The following is a 15984-nucleotide window of genomic DNA, read 5'->3' on the forward strand; positions in this document are numbered from 1 at the left end:
CCCCGGGCCCAAGAACGATCCGCCTTTTCTACCCCCGATGGCCACTACCACTTCAAAGTCATGCCCTTCGGCATGAAGAATGCCCCAGCTACTTTTCAGCGACTGGTGAACCAGGTCTTGGCGGGGCTAGAGGAGTTCAGCGCCGCCTACCTGGACGATATCGCTGTGTACAGCCGCCACTGGTCCGACCACCTCCACCACCTCCGAGAGGTCCTGCAGGCCCTCCAACGGGCCGGCCTCACAATCAAGGCCAGCAAGTGCCAAATTGGTCAGGGGTCCGTGACCTATCTCGGACACCAGGTGGGAAGCGGGCTGGTGGCCCCTCTGCAACTCAAAATCTCTGCCATCCAGTCCTGGCAGCCCCCAGTCACGCAGACCGAGGTCCGAGCCTTCTTGGGGCTCACCGGCTACTACCGGCGGTTCGTGAGGGACTATGGCAGCATTGTGGGGCCCCTCACGGGACTCACATCCAAGAACCACCCGAAGAAGATCAACTGGACCCCAGACTGTCAAGCGGCCTTCGAGAAGCTGAAAGCCGCCATGTGCACTGCCCCTGTGCTCCAGGCCCCCGACTACAGTCGGGAATTCATCGTACAAACAGATGCCTCCGACCATGGCATCGGGGCGGTCCTCTCCCAGCTGAACTCCGAGGGACTTGACCAACCGATGGCCTTCATCAGCAGACGCCTCCTGGCCCGAGAACAGCGCTGGAGCACCATCGAGAGGGAGGCCTTCGCAGTGGTGTGGGCCCTCAAAAAGCTCCGGCCCTATCTCTTCGGTACCCACTTCCGGGTGCAAACAGATCATCGACCCCTGCAGTGGCTAATACAGATGCGGGGGGAAAACCCCAAACTATTGCGTTGGTCCATCTCCCTGCAGGGGATGGACTTCACTGTGGAACATCGACCGGGCCAAGACCACGCCAACGCAGATGGCCTGTCACGCTTTTTCCGCCTCGACGAGGAGAGTCCCCAAGAGGATGGGTGACTCTCCCCGCCTTCAGCTGGGGGGGACGCATGTTGGACAGGCCACATGAAGGGCTTGCTCCCTCCCCGCATGACAGGGCCCGAGCCCCGGCCCTCCAGGTGTTACCCACAGAAACAACCCGCAACCCGTCTCCAGACGGGACTCCTGCCCCCGGACATCTCTGTATCATGGGGCCGAACCACTACCGGCTCCCTCGCCCGGCCCGGCCGCCATCTTGGACACTGCACCACGAGGCCGCGTGGCCTCAGCTCGACCCTAACCCTGGGCCTGGCCAGGCCCTGACATCCCGGCACCACCATCCACCCAGGAGGTGAACGGACCACTTGGCAGGTCGATGGGAGAAGGAAGTGTCGATGGCTCTCCCCCGCCAGGTGCCGATCGCCCCCCAGCTCCCCCGGGCGCTGGCTCCACCCCCCTGCTGGGTGTCTGGACTCCCTCATCCCGGACCTCCCGATCTCCAAGTGCGAGGGTCCGGACATCAAAGGGCGCCAGACCTATAACTGGGGCAGCTCCAGAGCAGGAAGGCAGTTGTATCCTGGAGTCGAGAGACACAGAGAAGAACTCATCCTTGACGGACTACCGGCGCTGCCGTAGCCCTGCTTTGTGAACTATCATCCTGCCTGCTGGCGCTGCCGCGGCCTTCTGCATCCTCCATCCTCGTCGGGACCTGCTGGCGCTGCCGCGGACCGTGTAACGACCACCTTCACCGGGACCTGCTGGCGCTGCCGCGGACCGTTATAACTACCACCTTCGTCGGGACCCGCTGCCGCGGACCGTGTAACGACCACCTTCACCGGGACCTGCTGGCGCTGCCGCGGCCCGTCCCGCTAGAACACCGAGCTCGAGGATTGTGAGCTATCCATCATATCATCGCATCTACCAGTTTGGTAACCAGACTGTCCCGCTACCCCCTTTCCCAACCAAGAGACTAGAATCGAGGGGGCCCCTGAGTCCAGACCTCCTTGTACCATTCTATCGTACCTAAGAGATTGCTTATAAAGAACGTTAAAACCTTATCCTTGTGTGGTGTACATCTGTGGGGGAGAAGTTACTCGTCTGTACGATCGCTGGAGACGGCTCTCCCCGGAGACCTCTCCCCTTGTCCTCGGCCGACCCTCCCGGTCCGTCTAACAGTTGCCTTCACAGGGACCCACCAGTCAACGGACCAGGGATCGCGAAGGGACCTCGAGAGGAATCACACAATACCAGCCCACGGGACAGTCGGTGAGTGTAGGCCAGTAATCTTCGGTGGAAACACTGCTTGGGGTGTGGACTACAAGTAGCCCAAAGCACAGACTCAAGGGTTGATGAGAAGCATATGTACTTGCAAATGTGCACGGTATCCAGGGGTTCCGGTTCCACGGTCCCCACGAGGGCTACGGGTCTCAGCTTTGCTCTGGGAAGTCTGGGAACCCACCTCCTGTGTTGCAAATTCTTTGGAGTCCGGCAGGAGCTTCGGAGATGCAAACCGGTCAGATGCGTCTTAGGTGCCTGCCTTGCAGGGGAGTAACTCCTTTACTCCAAGGGAGATTCTTCAGTCATCTAGCGCCTTGTAGATCGTCGAAGTTCCAGGATTATGTATCCGAGTTTCGTCCAGGTAAATCTAAAGTCCTGAAGCCAGGCGTTCCTATCTTATACCCAAGGAAGGGGTGGGACAAACTCTAGGGACCTACCTATGGGAGGGTCAGGAAAGAGTGGTGGCTACACCCATTTCCTTTGTCCAGTTTCGCGCCAGAGCAGGGGTTGGTAGCCCCTGCAACCGGTTTGAGCTGGACTATGCACAGGGACACCAAATGTGCCTCCAGTGCTGACTTCAAAGCACTCTTGGAGTGCACCCACCGAGCCACAATACATTAAAGCCTGTCTGGGAGGTGGTGACACCTCCCTCTGACAGGAAACCAATTGTCCAGGCCTCCCCTGCCGGAGTTTCGTCCAGCAGCAGGAGGGCAGACTCGTGTCTGTGGCTGGCAGCATCCATTTTGTGATGCAAGGGCTTGCAAAGCTGGTACCGGGTGTACCGGTGCTGTCATGGTTCTCCCTCTAGAAGGGTGGATCATACTCCCACACCAGTTACTGGTGTGGAGGTATGATTCCAAGGTGTTTGACACCAAACACAACATGTTTCCATCCAGCCATTCCAAAGTTAGCATTTACCGTTTGGTTATAATGCACTTAAGAGTATATGGTTTAGCTGCATCCCAAACAATCCCAGAATACAGGTTCTGACGGCTGCAGGGGGGCTCTGCTCATGCATGGGCACCCTCTCACATAAAACCCAGCACCCTGCCTTCAGGATTGGTAAGGCCTGCCATAGGTGTGACTGATAGGTTTATAAGTGCAGTGATATGGAGAGATATAGTGAACCTTTATCTCAGTAAGGGGTTCATGCACCACCTTATACAGGCTGCTGTAGCAGTCCTGTTGTGTCATTTTGGAAGGCTTCCCAGGGGAGGCATAATACATGCTGCAGCCCCTGGTAGGCCTATGGGGTACCTATGCCCCGGATACATAGTATACCGTATACTAGGGACTTATAAGGGTACACCAGAATCCAATCTTGAGTGTACCTAAAGTACATGCAATCAATTTAGAGAGGAAGCAGCTAGGCTGGGGTCCTGGTTAGCAGGGCCCCAGCCAGACTAAAGTTGAAAAACAGTGAAACATCAGCAAAAAGCGGGGGTAACTATAAGAAGCAGATCCTACTCTCCTACATGGGGCCACCCAGACATAGATCTGTTCGCCACACATGCAAACGCAAAATGCCCAACCTTCGCCGCCAGGTATCCACACCCATTGTCCAAGGGCAAAGCGATATGGATGAACTGGTCAGGCAGATTTGGGTACGCTTTTCTGCCACTCCCGCTCATTCCACTAGTAGTACGCAAGCTCCAACAACAGTCTCTCAAGATTATCCTAGTTGCTCCAACATGGGCCTGGCAACCATGGTTCACAACACTCCTGGAACTCTGTTGTTCTACACCAAAAACTTCACCTCTCCCCACAACTTCTAACACAGAACCATGGAGAGAGAAGGCATTCAGATCCAGCTAAACTGAACCTGGCATTCTGGCTGCTGAAGTCCTAGAGTTCGGTTACCTCAACCTACCACCATTATCAGAGAAGCCAGACGCCCTACTACTAGAGCTTGTTATGCAGTGAAATAGAAAAGATTTGTCATTTACTGCCATAACAACAAAAGTGACCCACTAGATGCTTCAATTCAAAACATTATTTGCTATTTACTACATCTACAAAGATGCAATCTGACATACACATCCTTAAGACTACATCTTGCCGCTTACCTACAAAATAGACAACACTTGTCACTATTTAGAGTACCTGCAATTAAAGCATTTATGGAGGGCCTTAAAAGAATAATTACCCCCAGACTGCCATCCTCTCCGGTGTGGAATTTAAAATTGTTCTTACCAGGCTCATGGGTCCCCCATTTGAACCTCTACACAAATGCGAACTGCACTTCATTACATGGAAAGTAGCTTTCCTCGTCGCAATCACCTCTCTCAGAAGAGTGAGTGAGATCCAGGCTTTAACCCTACAAGAACCATTCTTACAAATACACCATAACAAAGTGGTTCTTAGAACAAATCCAAAATTCCTTCCCAAAGTCATCTCAGCTTTTCATCTTAACCAATCTGTGGAATTACCTGTTTTTTTCCCAAAAGCAATTCTGTAGCAGAGAGAGCTCTTCACACACTTGACGTCAAAAGAGCTATACGTTATTACATTGACAGAACTAAACCTTTTTAGAAACACAAACCAATTGTTTGTAGCATTTTCTCCACCTCATAAAGGAAACCCCATCTCCAAAGCTGGAATTGTGCTGTGGATAGTCAAATGTATTCAAATATGCTATCAGAAAGCAAAATGCACATTAACAATTCCCCCTAGAGCGCACTCGACACGCAAACTAGGGGCTTCCATGGCATTCTTAGGGAACATTCCCATAGTTGACATTTGTAAGGCAGCAACATGGTCTACACCACACACCTTCACCAACCACTATTGTGTTGACGTGCAGGCAAGACAAATGGCTTCTGTAGGCCAGGCTGGTCTTAAAACACTTTTTCAAACCACTCCAACCGATACAGGAGACCTCCGCTACGGGAGACACCGCTGTACAGTCTATGCTAAGTGTATGATCTGCAGCTCATATGCCTCGAACGGAAAATGCTACTTACCAGTATGCATCTGTTCTTGGCATGTAGAGCTGCAGATCTACACACGCCCACCCGCCTCCCCGGGACCTGTATGTGTTCCAGTATTATCTTGGATACATTACACATGGACATCTTTTTCTTTATAGTAACTCCATCATTTCCCTCCTTGGCGAAAAACAATCTGAGGATGGAGTCGATGCTCATGCGCACTATCGTCCAAGGGAGGAGTCACCGATCTCGTGACTACAAAGACTTCTTCCAAGACAACAACAAACTGCAAACACTTGAGCCCAACACCAGATGGCGATCTATGCACAAGTATGTCATTCTGCAGCTCTACATGCCAAGAACAGATGCATACTGGTAAGTAGCATTTTCCCTCCGAGCTACTTGGGCACACTAGCAGGTGCAGCTGTCACAGGCAGTTTGTATTCACTGACACTCACAGGCCGTCGCATGCAGGTTGCAGGCATTTGCACTCACACACTGTCCCATGCAGGTTGAATTCACCGGCACTCACGCTGTCACAGGCAGGTTGCAGTCACCAACATTCACACGCCGTCAAAGGCAGGTTGCGGTCACTGACATTCACACGCTGTCACATACAGGTTACAGGCACCGGCCCTCACACACTGTCACAAGTAAGTTGCATTCACTGGCACACTCGCGCTGTCACAGGCAGGTTAAATTAACTGGTGCACTCACGCTGTCACAGGCAGGTTGCAGTCACTGGCACTCACAGGCTGTCACAGGCAGGTTGCAGTCACCAGCACTCACAGGCCGTCACATGCAAGTTGCAGTCACCATCACTCCAAGGCTGGCACATGCAGATTGCAGTCACCAGCACTCACAGGCCGTCACAGGCAGGTTGCAGTCACTGGCATTCACACGCTGTCACATGTGGGTTGCAGTCACTGGTAGTCACAGGCCATCACATGCAGGTTGCATTCACCGGCACTCACAGGCTGTCACATGCAGGTTGCAGTCACTGGCACTCACAGGCAGGTTACAGTCACTGGCATTCACATGCCGTCACATGCAAGTTGCAGTCACAGGCGCTCACCGGCACTCACAGGCTTTCACATGCAGGTTACAGTCACTTGCACTTACAGGCCATCACATGCAGGTTGCATTCACTGGTACTCACAGGCCATCCATCATATGCAGGTTGCATTTACCGGCACTCACAGACCATCACATGTAGTTTGCAGTCACCAGCACTCACAGACCATCACATGTAGGTTTCAGTCACCGGCACTCACAGGCCGTCACATGCAGGTTGCATTCACCGACATTCACAGGCCATCACATGCAGGTTGCATTCACCGGCACTCACAGACCATCACATGTAGGTTCCAGGCATCGGCACTCACAGACCATCACATGTAGGTTGCAGTCATCGGCACTCACTCTGTTACATGCAGGTTCCAGTCACTGGCACTCACAGACCATCACATGTAGGTTGCAGTCACCGGCAAACACAGGCCGTCACATGCAGTTCCAGTCACAGGAACTCACAGACCATCACATGTAGGTTGCAATCACCAGCACACACAGGCCGTCACATGCAGGTTGCAGTCACACGAAGCCTGTTTCTAAAGTCCAAGTGCCTCCTAGATAACCAAAGCCTGCCTTGCAGAGCGCGATTACGTGGAGGTTTCTCCTCCTGGTGAACTGTTTATTTTACGTGTTCGAGCATGTCAGTCCTGGGGGTGTACTGGCTTCTGCTGGTCATGAGTGTAAGCTGGTTGTTGGTGTGCTCTGTACTCTTGTGGTGTTAGTTCCGTTGTACTGGTGTGGTAGTGGTTGGTATCTACAGTTAGACAGAATGTATTGTAGCAGTGGGCTGGTTGGATGCCACTCCTGGGCTCCTTGCTGGGGTGTCCTGGCGCACTGGTGATTGGTGTGTGCTGGTGATTGGTGTGTGCTGGTGATTGGTGTGTGTTGGTGGGTGCTGGTGATTGGTGTGTGCTGGTGATTGGTGTGTACTGGTGATTAGTGTGTGCTGGTGATTGGTGTGTGCTGGTGATTGGTGTGTGCTGGTGATTGGTGTGTGCTGGTGATTGGTGTGTGTTGGTGGGTGCTGGTGATTGGTGGGTGCTGGTGATTGGTGTGTGCTGGTGATTGGTGTGTACTGGTGATTAGTGTGTGCTGGTGATTGGTGTGTGCTGGTGATTGGTGTGTGCTGGTGATTGGTGTGTACAGGTGATTGGTGTGTGCTGGTGGTTGGTGTGTGCTGGTGATTGGTGTGTACTGGTGATTGGTGTGTACTGGTGATTGGTGTGTGCTGGTGGGTGCTGGTGATTGCTGTGTGCTGGTGGTTGGTGTGTGCTGGTGATTGGTGTGTACTGGTGATTGCTGTGTACTGGTGATTGGTGTGTGCTGGTGATTAGTGTATACTGGTGAATGGCATGTGCTGGTGTGTGCTGGTGATTGGTGTGTGCTTGTGATTGGTGTCTGCTGGTGATTGGTGTGCACTGGTGATTGGTGTGTACTGGTGATTGATGGGTACTGGTGATTGGTGTGTACTGGTGATTGGTGTGTGTGGGTGCTCGTGATTGGTGTGTGCTGGTGATTGGTGTGTACTGGTGATTGGTGTGTGCTGGTGATTGGTGTGTGCTGGTGATTGGTGTGTACTGGTGATTGGTGTGTACTGGTGATTGTTGTGTGCTGGTGATTGGTGTGTGCTGGTGGGTGCTGGTGATTGGCGTGTGCTGGTGATTGGTGTGTGCTGGTGGGTGCTGGTGATTGGTGTGTGCTAGTGATTGGTGTGTGCTGGTGATTGATGTGCACTGGTGATTGGTGTGTACTGGTGGTTGGTGTGCACTGGTGATTGGTGTGTGCCGGTGTGTGCTGGTGATTGGTGTGTGCTGGTGATTGGTGTGTGCTGGTGGTTGGTGTGTACTGGTGATTGGTGGGTGCTGGTGATTGGTGTGTGCTGGTGATGGTGTGTGCTGGTGATTGGTGTGTGCTGGTGGTTGGTGTGTACTGGTGATTGGTGTGTGCTGGTGGTTGAGCTGCAGGGTACGTTTGTGATGCTGGTTCTGGTGGACTGGAGTAGTAGTGCTTGGTATCTTTCGAAGAGCTATCACTGTACCCCCCCTTGCTTCATGTTTCCATCTACGTGTGTTCTGGGTGAGGCCGGATGGCCTTGTAGCGCTACTCACTACATGCATCTCTCAGGACAGCCGGCTGGAAGGTTTGACGTATGTTGCAGGGCTCTCCTGATAGCGTGTGGTTGTTTCGTTTGCCTCTGGCGGGCTAGTTGCTGGGGTGTATTGGTGCTGTCGTTGTTCTTCCTGGTGTCTCGTGTTGGTGCAGAGACTGACGCTGGGGCTCCCGTTAGGGTTGTGCTCAGAGAGACAATGTGCACTTGGTTCAGGAGTTGAAAGTGTTGACTTGAGTTCCATATTGATTCTGCCGTTTCCTCCGCAGTGCCCAGGGGGGACCTTCACTCCAGGCCTAAGGTCCACCAAGGAGTTCCCTGATGAGCTGGTGAACTTCATCCGCGCACACCCCCTCATGTACAACGCCGTGTACCCCGTGCAGCGCCAGCCGCTGGTGGTGCGCACCAACGTGGACTACAAGTTCACCAGCATTGCCGTGGACCTGGTGGATGCTGTGGACGGCCGGTACGAGGTGCTGTTTCTGGGGACAGGTAGGGACCACCCTCCCATTTGCAGCACACTAATATGTCCCCTTTGTAAGTAGCCACCTGAGAAGGCCCAGTGGTCGCGCCTCAAGGGCTTTTAGATCTGCGGGTGCTGAACCTAGAACTTTCTATGACCACAAACAGTTGCACAGCTCTCAAGGGCTTCCGCCACAAATCCAATGTACCTGGCGCGTGAGGCTGGTGGGGGAAGAGAGAATGATGTCCCCTATCGCTAAGGACGAGGGAGACCTCCCCACCCCAGGGCTGTGACCTTCGATGAGGTGGGTAAGAGAGACTGTTCTCCCCTATCGCTAAGGACGAGGGAGACCTCCCCACCCAGGGCTCTGACCTTCGATGAGCTGGGAAAGAGAGACTGTTCTCCCCTATCGCTAAGGACGAGGGAGACCTCCCCACCCCAGGGCTGTGACCTTCGATGAGCTGGGAAAGAGAGACTGTTCTCTCCTATCGCTAAGGACGAGGGAGACCTCCCCACCCCAGGGCTGTGACCTTCGATGAGCTGGGAAAGAGAGACTGTTCTCTCCTATCGCTAAGGACGAGGGAGACCTCCCCACCCCAGGGCTGTGACCTTCGATGAGCTGGGAAAGAGAGACTGTTCTCTCCTATCGCTAAGGACGAGGGAGACCTCCCCACCCCAGGGCTGTGACCTTCGATGAGCTGGGAAAGAGAGACTGTTCTCTCCTATCGCTAAGGACGAGGGAGACCTCCCCACCCCAGGGCTGTGACCTTCGATGAGGTGGGTAAGAGAGACTGTTCTCCCCTATCGCTAAGGACGAGGGAGACCTCCCCACCCCAGGGCTGTGACCTTCGATGAGGTGGGAAAGAGGGTGGGGCGTCTTTCTTCACAATGTAGAGTCAGAGAAGTGTCCAGAGGGAGAAAGAGCCGCAGCCAGAGATGGCGTCTCCTGTCCATTGAACCCTTGTTACCCCGGCGAAGCCCCCCCTGGCTGCTGCCGCCTGGGGCACTCTTGACAGCCCCTGCCACAGGTGGGAGGTCTCCTCCTGTAGGGTGGGGCCCCCAATGGTGGCTCCTGGTGGAGCACAGCCAGGAAGGTGCAGGCATCAGTGTCCTATCCCCAAAGAGAGATGTTCAGAGACAGCCTCCTGGGGGGCACAGTCCTGTCCGATTTGGCCATGGAGACCACCGGGATGGGCCGTAGTAAGGTCCAGCTAATACTTCCACAGGCAAGGGCAGCTGTTGCACCCCTTACCGCTGAGCCTGACCCACATACCTCTGTTTCCTCTTCTCAGACCGCGGGACCATACAGAAGGTGATCGTCCTGCCGAAGGATCCGAGTAGCACCGAGGAGCTGACGCTGGAGGAAGTGGAGGTCTTCAGGGTAAGGTCAAAGGTCAACTGTGCTGGAGGGTGAATGCGGCGACTTCCATATGTCCCCTAAGTAGTGACACTGTCTCTTCCTTCCTGCAGGTGCCTGCCCCTGTGAAGACTTTGAAGATTTCTTCCAAGAGGGTGAGATGGGGGTTGTGCTGAAAGGCGGAGTAGGCTGTTGGAGCACAGTGATGGGGGGATGGGGCACGTCTAGGGCCAGCATACAACTCCCTAAATGAACCTGTATGCACGTAGAGTATGCAGCTCCTAAAAGTATCAGAAAAGAAGGCTGGAAAGGGTGTAGGTCGGAAGGGGTCTGAGCAAGCAGGTCGGCGGGATTTGTTTGGTCAGAAGCAAGAGCCCTCACACACCCTGATGGGTGAGCCCTCTCACACGCCAAGGGGTGTCATGCTTCATCATCGGGCAGCTCCTCGTTGGGCCGGTGCTGCAATGCCCAACGGACCCCTCGAGGAAGCTGTTTGCCTGAGCTCTTTTAAAACAAGACGCCGCGATGAAGTGTAAGTGGAGGTCTCAACGAGGAGCTGCCCAATAGAGAAGCCTGCACCCATCAGGGTGTGTGATGGCTCACCCATCAGGGTGTGTGATGGCTCACCCATCGGGGTGTGTGATGGCTCACCCATCGGGGTGTGTGATGGCTCACCCATCAGGGTGTGTGATGGCTCACCCATCGGGGTGTGTGATGGCTCACCCATCGGGGTGTGTGATGGCTCACCCATCGGGGTGTGTGATGGCTCACCCATCGGGGTGTGTGATGGCTCACCCATCGGGGTGTGTGATGGCTCTTGCTTCTGACCAATCAGACCCCCTCAGTCTTCTTGCTCAGACCCCTTCCGACCTACAGCCTTTTCTGATTCTTTTAGGAACTGCATACTCTGCATGTACACAAGTAGGTTGTTAGAGCAGTGCTTGGGAGGTGACTAGGAGGCCACCTAGGAGGTCACCATGAAGGGCCACTAGATTGCCCCTCTGGGCTGACGTTGGGCCGCAGCCCGCTTCTTCACAAATGTCTTCCATTTTGGAAACTCTTCAGTGGGGGGAGCTTGCAGCCAGCGCCTCCGTAGATCGCATGCTTTGCACACTCCTGTATCTCTCAGCCGAAGGAGCATGTGAAAGGTGGAAACACACCACTGGGGGGTGGAGGGGGACTCTCCGCAGCACATGGGGCATCAGGGGGTGCTGTCCATGCTGGACATCTCTAAACAGAGCCACATCAAGAGGCTGAGCTCTGCCCGACAGTGGTGAGAGAGACACCTGGATGAGTTAGTGCGCAGACCCCTCACGATGAGCGAGACCAGGTGTCCAATCTTGGCTGCGATGACAAGTGCCCTGGCACATGTGTCACCCCCACTGCACTCTCTGTTGGCAGCCACAGGGTCCTCGCTCCACAGACTCTGGCCTGAAGAGCGGTAGTCCCGGGTTTGGGAGCCGGGGAGGCTGCTTGGGATCGGAGGTGTTGTATGGGAGGACATTAGGACGGTGTGAAGGAACGTTTGAGGTACCAAGGCATGACAAGGCGTTGGCTGATCCAGGTGAACTTGTTTTGATGTTTCAGGGGAGGTATGAATTCAGGAGGGCCATGTCTCCCTGGTACCGTCCGAGGCCCCCGTTTACTCTCTCGACTGTGTTTCTTTGTGTTTCAGCAACAGCTGTACGTCACCTCAGATGTGGGCCTCACTCAACTGACGCTGCATCGATGCCACGTGTATGGCAAAGCATGTGCCGACTGCTGCCTGGCAAGAGACCCATACTGTGCCTGGGACGGGGAGTCCTGCTCCCAGTACGCCCTCACATCCAAGAGGTGAGCCATGAGCTGAGGGTGGCCCTAGGCACCGTGCCAAGGGGGTACTGTGCTGACCCTTGGCACCGTGCTGAGGAGGGTACCGTGCTGGCCCTGGGCAACCTGCTGGCCCATAGCACCGTGCCAAGGGGGGGTACCGTGCTGGCCCTTGGCACCATGCCAAGGGGGGAACTGTGTTGGCTGTTGGCACCATGCCAAGGGGGGTACCGTGCTGGCCCTTGGCACCGTGCCATGGGGGGTACTGTGCTGGCCCTTGGCACTGTGTCAAGGGGGGTACCGTGCTGGCCCTTGGCACCATGCCAAGGGGGGTACCTTGTTGGCCACGTGACTCTTGTGAGATGCATGCTTTCATTAATCTTGCCTCCTGCTTCTTGGAGCCTGAGTTCATCTTGAAAAACATTGCTAAAAACCAACCTCAAGCCTCCTTGAGGTCACTTTGGAGATGTTTCCCACTTGACCCCAGTACAGCCCTGGTGAGCAGGGAGGGGGCTTCAGTGGTGAGACCCTCGTTAGTGGAGCTCGGGATCTGAACATGAATTTTAAGGTTTCTGCTCTGTTGCAGCAATGGCAGCCCAATAATTGAACTCTGTGATACCTGGCATCTGTGAAAGAGGGGATTCATAATGTGTCTTCTTATTGCACCCCCTCTCCTCTTGGTCTGTACCTAAATCAATAAAGTCAGTATCTTCCCATCCGGAGCTACCCTTACCATCTCAGCCAGTGGAGTCCTCACTCCTGGCAGATCGCCAAGGTTGTTCCTCTGGAATCCTCAAGAGTATTTTAATTATAAACCCAAACAAAGCCTACATGAATCACCTGCAACCCTATTGTTTATTATAACTATAGACCAAAAGAAAGCCAAGGTTATTTTCCTGTAACTAAAATATTTATTCTAACTCTCGACCCCTCTCTTGAGGTCCTTTCACATTTACAGAAAGTCCAGTTAAACAACTCTCAGTGTCTGCATAATCCAGAGATATCCTTCATTCTCCTTAGTCTGGCTTTCAGACCGCCTTTGGAACCGCAACAGTCCCCGTTGCAGTCGGCCATTGATTTGGGAGTGAGGCAGCCCTGACTCTTCTACAACTCCTTCTGGCCTTTGACACGGGCGGTCACTCCATCTTAGGTCACCCCTGTAGGAAGCTGGCTCTGTATATACTATACCAAAGTGAGGTATAGTGTGCACAGGGTCCAGGTGACCCCAGAGGTTTGGCAGAGGCTAAAGGTAGATATAACCTTACTCTCTAAAGTGGTAGCTTGGTCGAGCAGTAAGGCAGTATCAGAGGACAGTGTAAAGCATTTGTTGTACACACTCAGTCAGCAAATGGTCTCACTCACTCAAGACTGAACTTCAGACCAATTGTTTTTGTATAAAAATATTCCTTTAGTTATTTTATTTAATAGAACCAAGGCCTGGCACCGGTAAGTGGTTTCTACTTTGCAGTAATAATGCAGTTTGAATTGCAGTTGTAAATATACTTTGGTTTGGTTACAGTAGGATCACTGGTAATGCAACGCTTTGAAATATTGTACATACACTTTGTATTGGCTTTTCAATAGGATGTCAAGTAGATTACTTTACAGATTACTTTTCTTACACAGTGCAGTATACCTGGATACACCTGGATACTGCACCGCGACATTCCCTGTAAACAGGCAAGTAAAATCATTTTGGTTATTTGGTTACAGGTATGCAGACTTTTATAGATTTTCCAACTCCACACTTGGAAACTTTTCCATAGAAAAACAGTCAGTGTTATTCTATGGGAGGAAATAATGTTATTGGTGAACATGTAAGTACTTTGTTGTGGGAGTTGGTGTTCTGCGGTTAGACTCAGGGGTCCCCCAGGGTCAGTGATTCACTCTCGTTACACCCTCAGCGGCACTAGGCCGGCTGGGTGCAGTGTACTGAGGCCCAATGTTATCCAATGGGAATAGGGGGCCTCCGGTTGTTGGCTGCTCACGAGCAGGCCACAAGGTTGTGGGAGCAAAGCTCCTGGACTTAAGCTCAGGGCAAATTGGGGTTCAAGAAAGCACCAAAGGTGCACCCTCAGCGGCACTAGGGCGGCCAGTTGCAGGGGGCTGTTTTGGTGTCGGGCGCCCTGTAGCTTTCAATGGGGATTCTCCAGTTTGCAAACACACTCCAGGCTCAGGGATGAAGGTCTTCTGGGTGCGACCACCACTTGGAGAGGTACGTTGGGATGTTGGGGGTTGGTTAGGCACCGTCGGCTGGGCCACCCAAGGCCGTGGGGAGTCGGGTGCAGGGGTGCCTTATAGGGTTGGATCTTTTTACCAGCTCCTGGTCACGGTTGGGGGGGACCTTCTGGTTTGACGCTGCAGGCATCGGCTGGCGGTTTTAGGCCGATCAGAGATCACTGGATCTCGGGTCAGAATTGCCGGGGAGACCTCCTTGTAGTGTTAGGCCACTCAAACTCGGGCCGTGGGCGACGGGGGCAGAGTGGTGCAGACTCTCGGATTTAGCCAGAGCTGGAGTCTGTGAGTGAACAAATCTGGTGTTCATGGGAGACAAAGTCTTTTCCTTGGAAGGCACGGCAGGTCCTCGGGGTTCTTGAGGTTGCTGGCTGCAGGACACACCAGAGTTTCGCTTCTGCAGGTTCGAGGTGGGGAGAGGCGGTAGGGCTGGGGCCAAGTCAGTGGGCGTCCTCCTCTTCCTAGTTTCGGCACGGCTGTTCGGTCCCTCTTCTTCTTCTTTTCTTCTTGTGGTTTTTTGTCTCTCTTCTTGGTTCAGGGCTGCCCCCTAAATACTGTATTTAGGGGGCGTTTTAGGGGTCTCGAGGTCAGTAGCCAATGGGCTACTGACCTTAGGGTGACTACACCCTTGGTGTGCTCACCCCACGTGGGGGAGTGAGCACAATCCCTAATCCTGATTGGGGAGTGCCTGCCATCTGCAAGATGGCGGGCACTGAAGAGTGGGCTTCACCTCGCCTCTCCCACCTAAGGGGTGGGGTTGACAGAGGTGGACACACCTTCTGGGCTGGCTAATTGTTCCCGCCTGTATTCCCGCCAAAAAGGAGGGGAGACAGGAAGGGGGCCTGCTCCTGATAGCCGGAGAGGCTGGGGGTCGCATTACAAAGGCTGCCAGGCCTTTGAAGCTCCCCCGCCTCAGATGGCTCTTCCTGGACTAGAAGAGGTGTGAACACCTCGCCCAGGAACAGCTTTGCTTCTGGGCTCAGGGAGCGAAGGCTCCCACCCTAGGGGTCCAGAAACATGTCTCGTGGTGGCAGGCTGGTGTGTACCAGTCAGGGAAGAAGAATTGAGTATGCAGTTCCTCAGAACAAGGGGAGAGTGAGAGTGTGAAGTGGAGACCGTGTGTGGAGGAAGGGAAATTCCTCTAGTCGGAACTAGGGTCCTCACACACCCAGCAAGCTAGGTGTCATGCTTCATCATATGGACCTGCTCCTCGTCGGGACGGCGCTGCAATCCCCGACGGGCACCCTTAAAGGGGCTCTTTAGCAGAGATCTTTTGTTCCTGGCCGTATGATGTAGTGTGTGTGAGGGGTCTAGTGGTGTAGATGTGGATGTGTGTGCGTGATTAAAACAAGTTGGATAGTCCACGAACAGGACTTTATTAAGAATGGCTATCCACTTGATTAAAAAACAACAGGAAACAGAGTGGCAGCTGACTGACGTTAAGGTTCAGCTAAGCTATGCTCTTCTGTGATGGTCAACATACATTATGGTGGCCTACACGGTCACATTCGATACATTGTTTTTGTGTACTTCCCCTTAGTCGATCTAAGTCGGACTCCATTTAACCATTGGTCCTTGTTTATTTAACATCACAACAACCACTTGCTAAGATGGCCGCCATAAACGACAATTCCATAGCAGAGAAACAGCCTCTTCATTCACGCGCTGACGTAGAGTAAACTTCCCGGTTAGCTGGCCCGCCCCCTTTACACCAACTTGTATATCTATGTAGGAACCCGAGTGGAGCCATCCTTCCCGGTTCGTGCGGCGCCAGGGTAGGTTAACGGCC

The 15984-nt window shown here is 53.6% G+C and overlaps 1 protein-coding gene across 1 annotated transcript in view; it reads left to right on the plus strand.

Moving 5' to 3' along the window:
* LOC146797188 (semaphorin-3F-like) overlaps positions 1 to 15984 on the plus strand; it is a 670875-nt gene that overhangs the window by 591249 nt on the left and 63642 nt on the right. Inside the window, exons 12-15 of the mRNA XM_085629898.1 lie at positions 8601 to 8823; positions 10087 to 10175; positions 10265 to 10306; positions 11827 to 11984. Coding sequence (XP_085486024.1) covers positions 8601 to 8823; positions 10087 to 10175; positions 10265 to 10306; positions 11827 to 11984 — 512 coding nt within the window. The remainder of the gene's footprint in view (positions 1 to 8600; positions 8824 to 10086; positions 10176 to 10264; positions 10307 to 11826; positions 11985 to 15984) is intronic.

This window comes from Triturus cristatus, chromosome 10, assembly GCF_964204655.1.
Source record: "Triturus cristatus chromosome 10, aTriCri1.1, whole genome shotgun sequence".
NCBI classification, from domain to species: domain Eukaryota; kingdom Metazoa; phylum Chordata; class Amphibia; order Caudata; family Salamandridae; genus Triturus; species Triturus cristatus.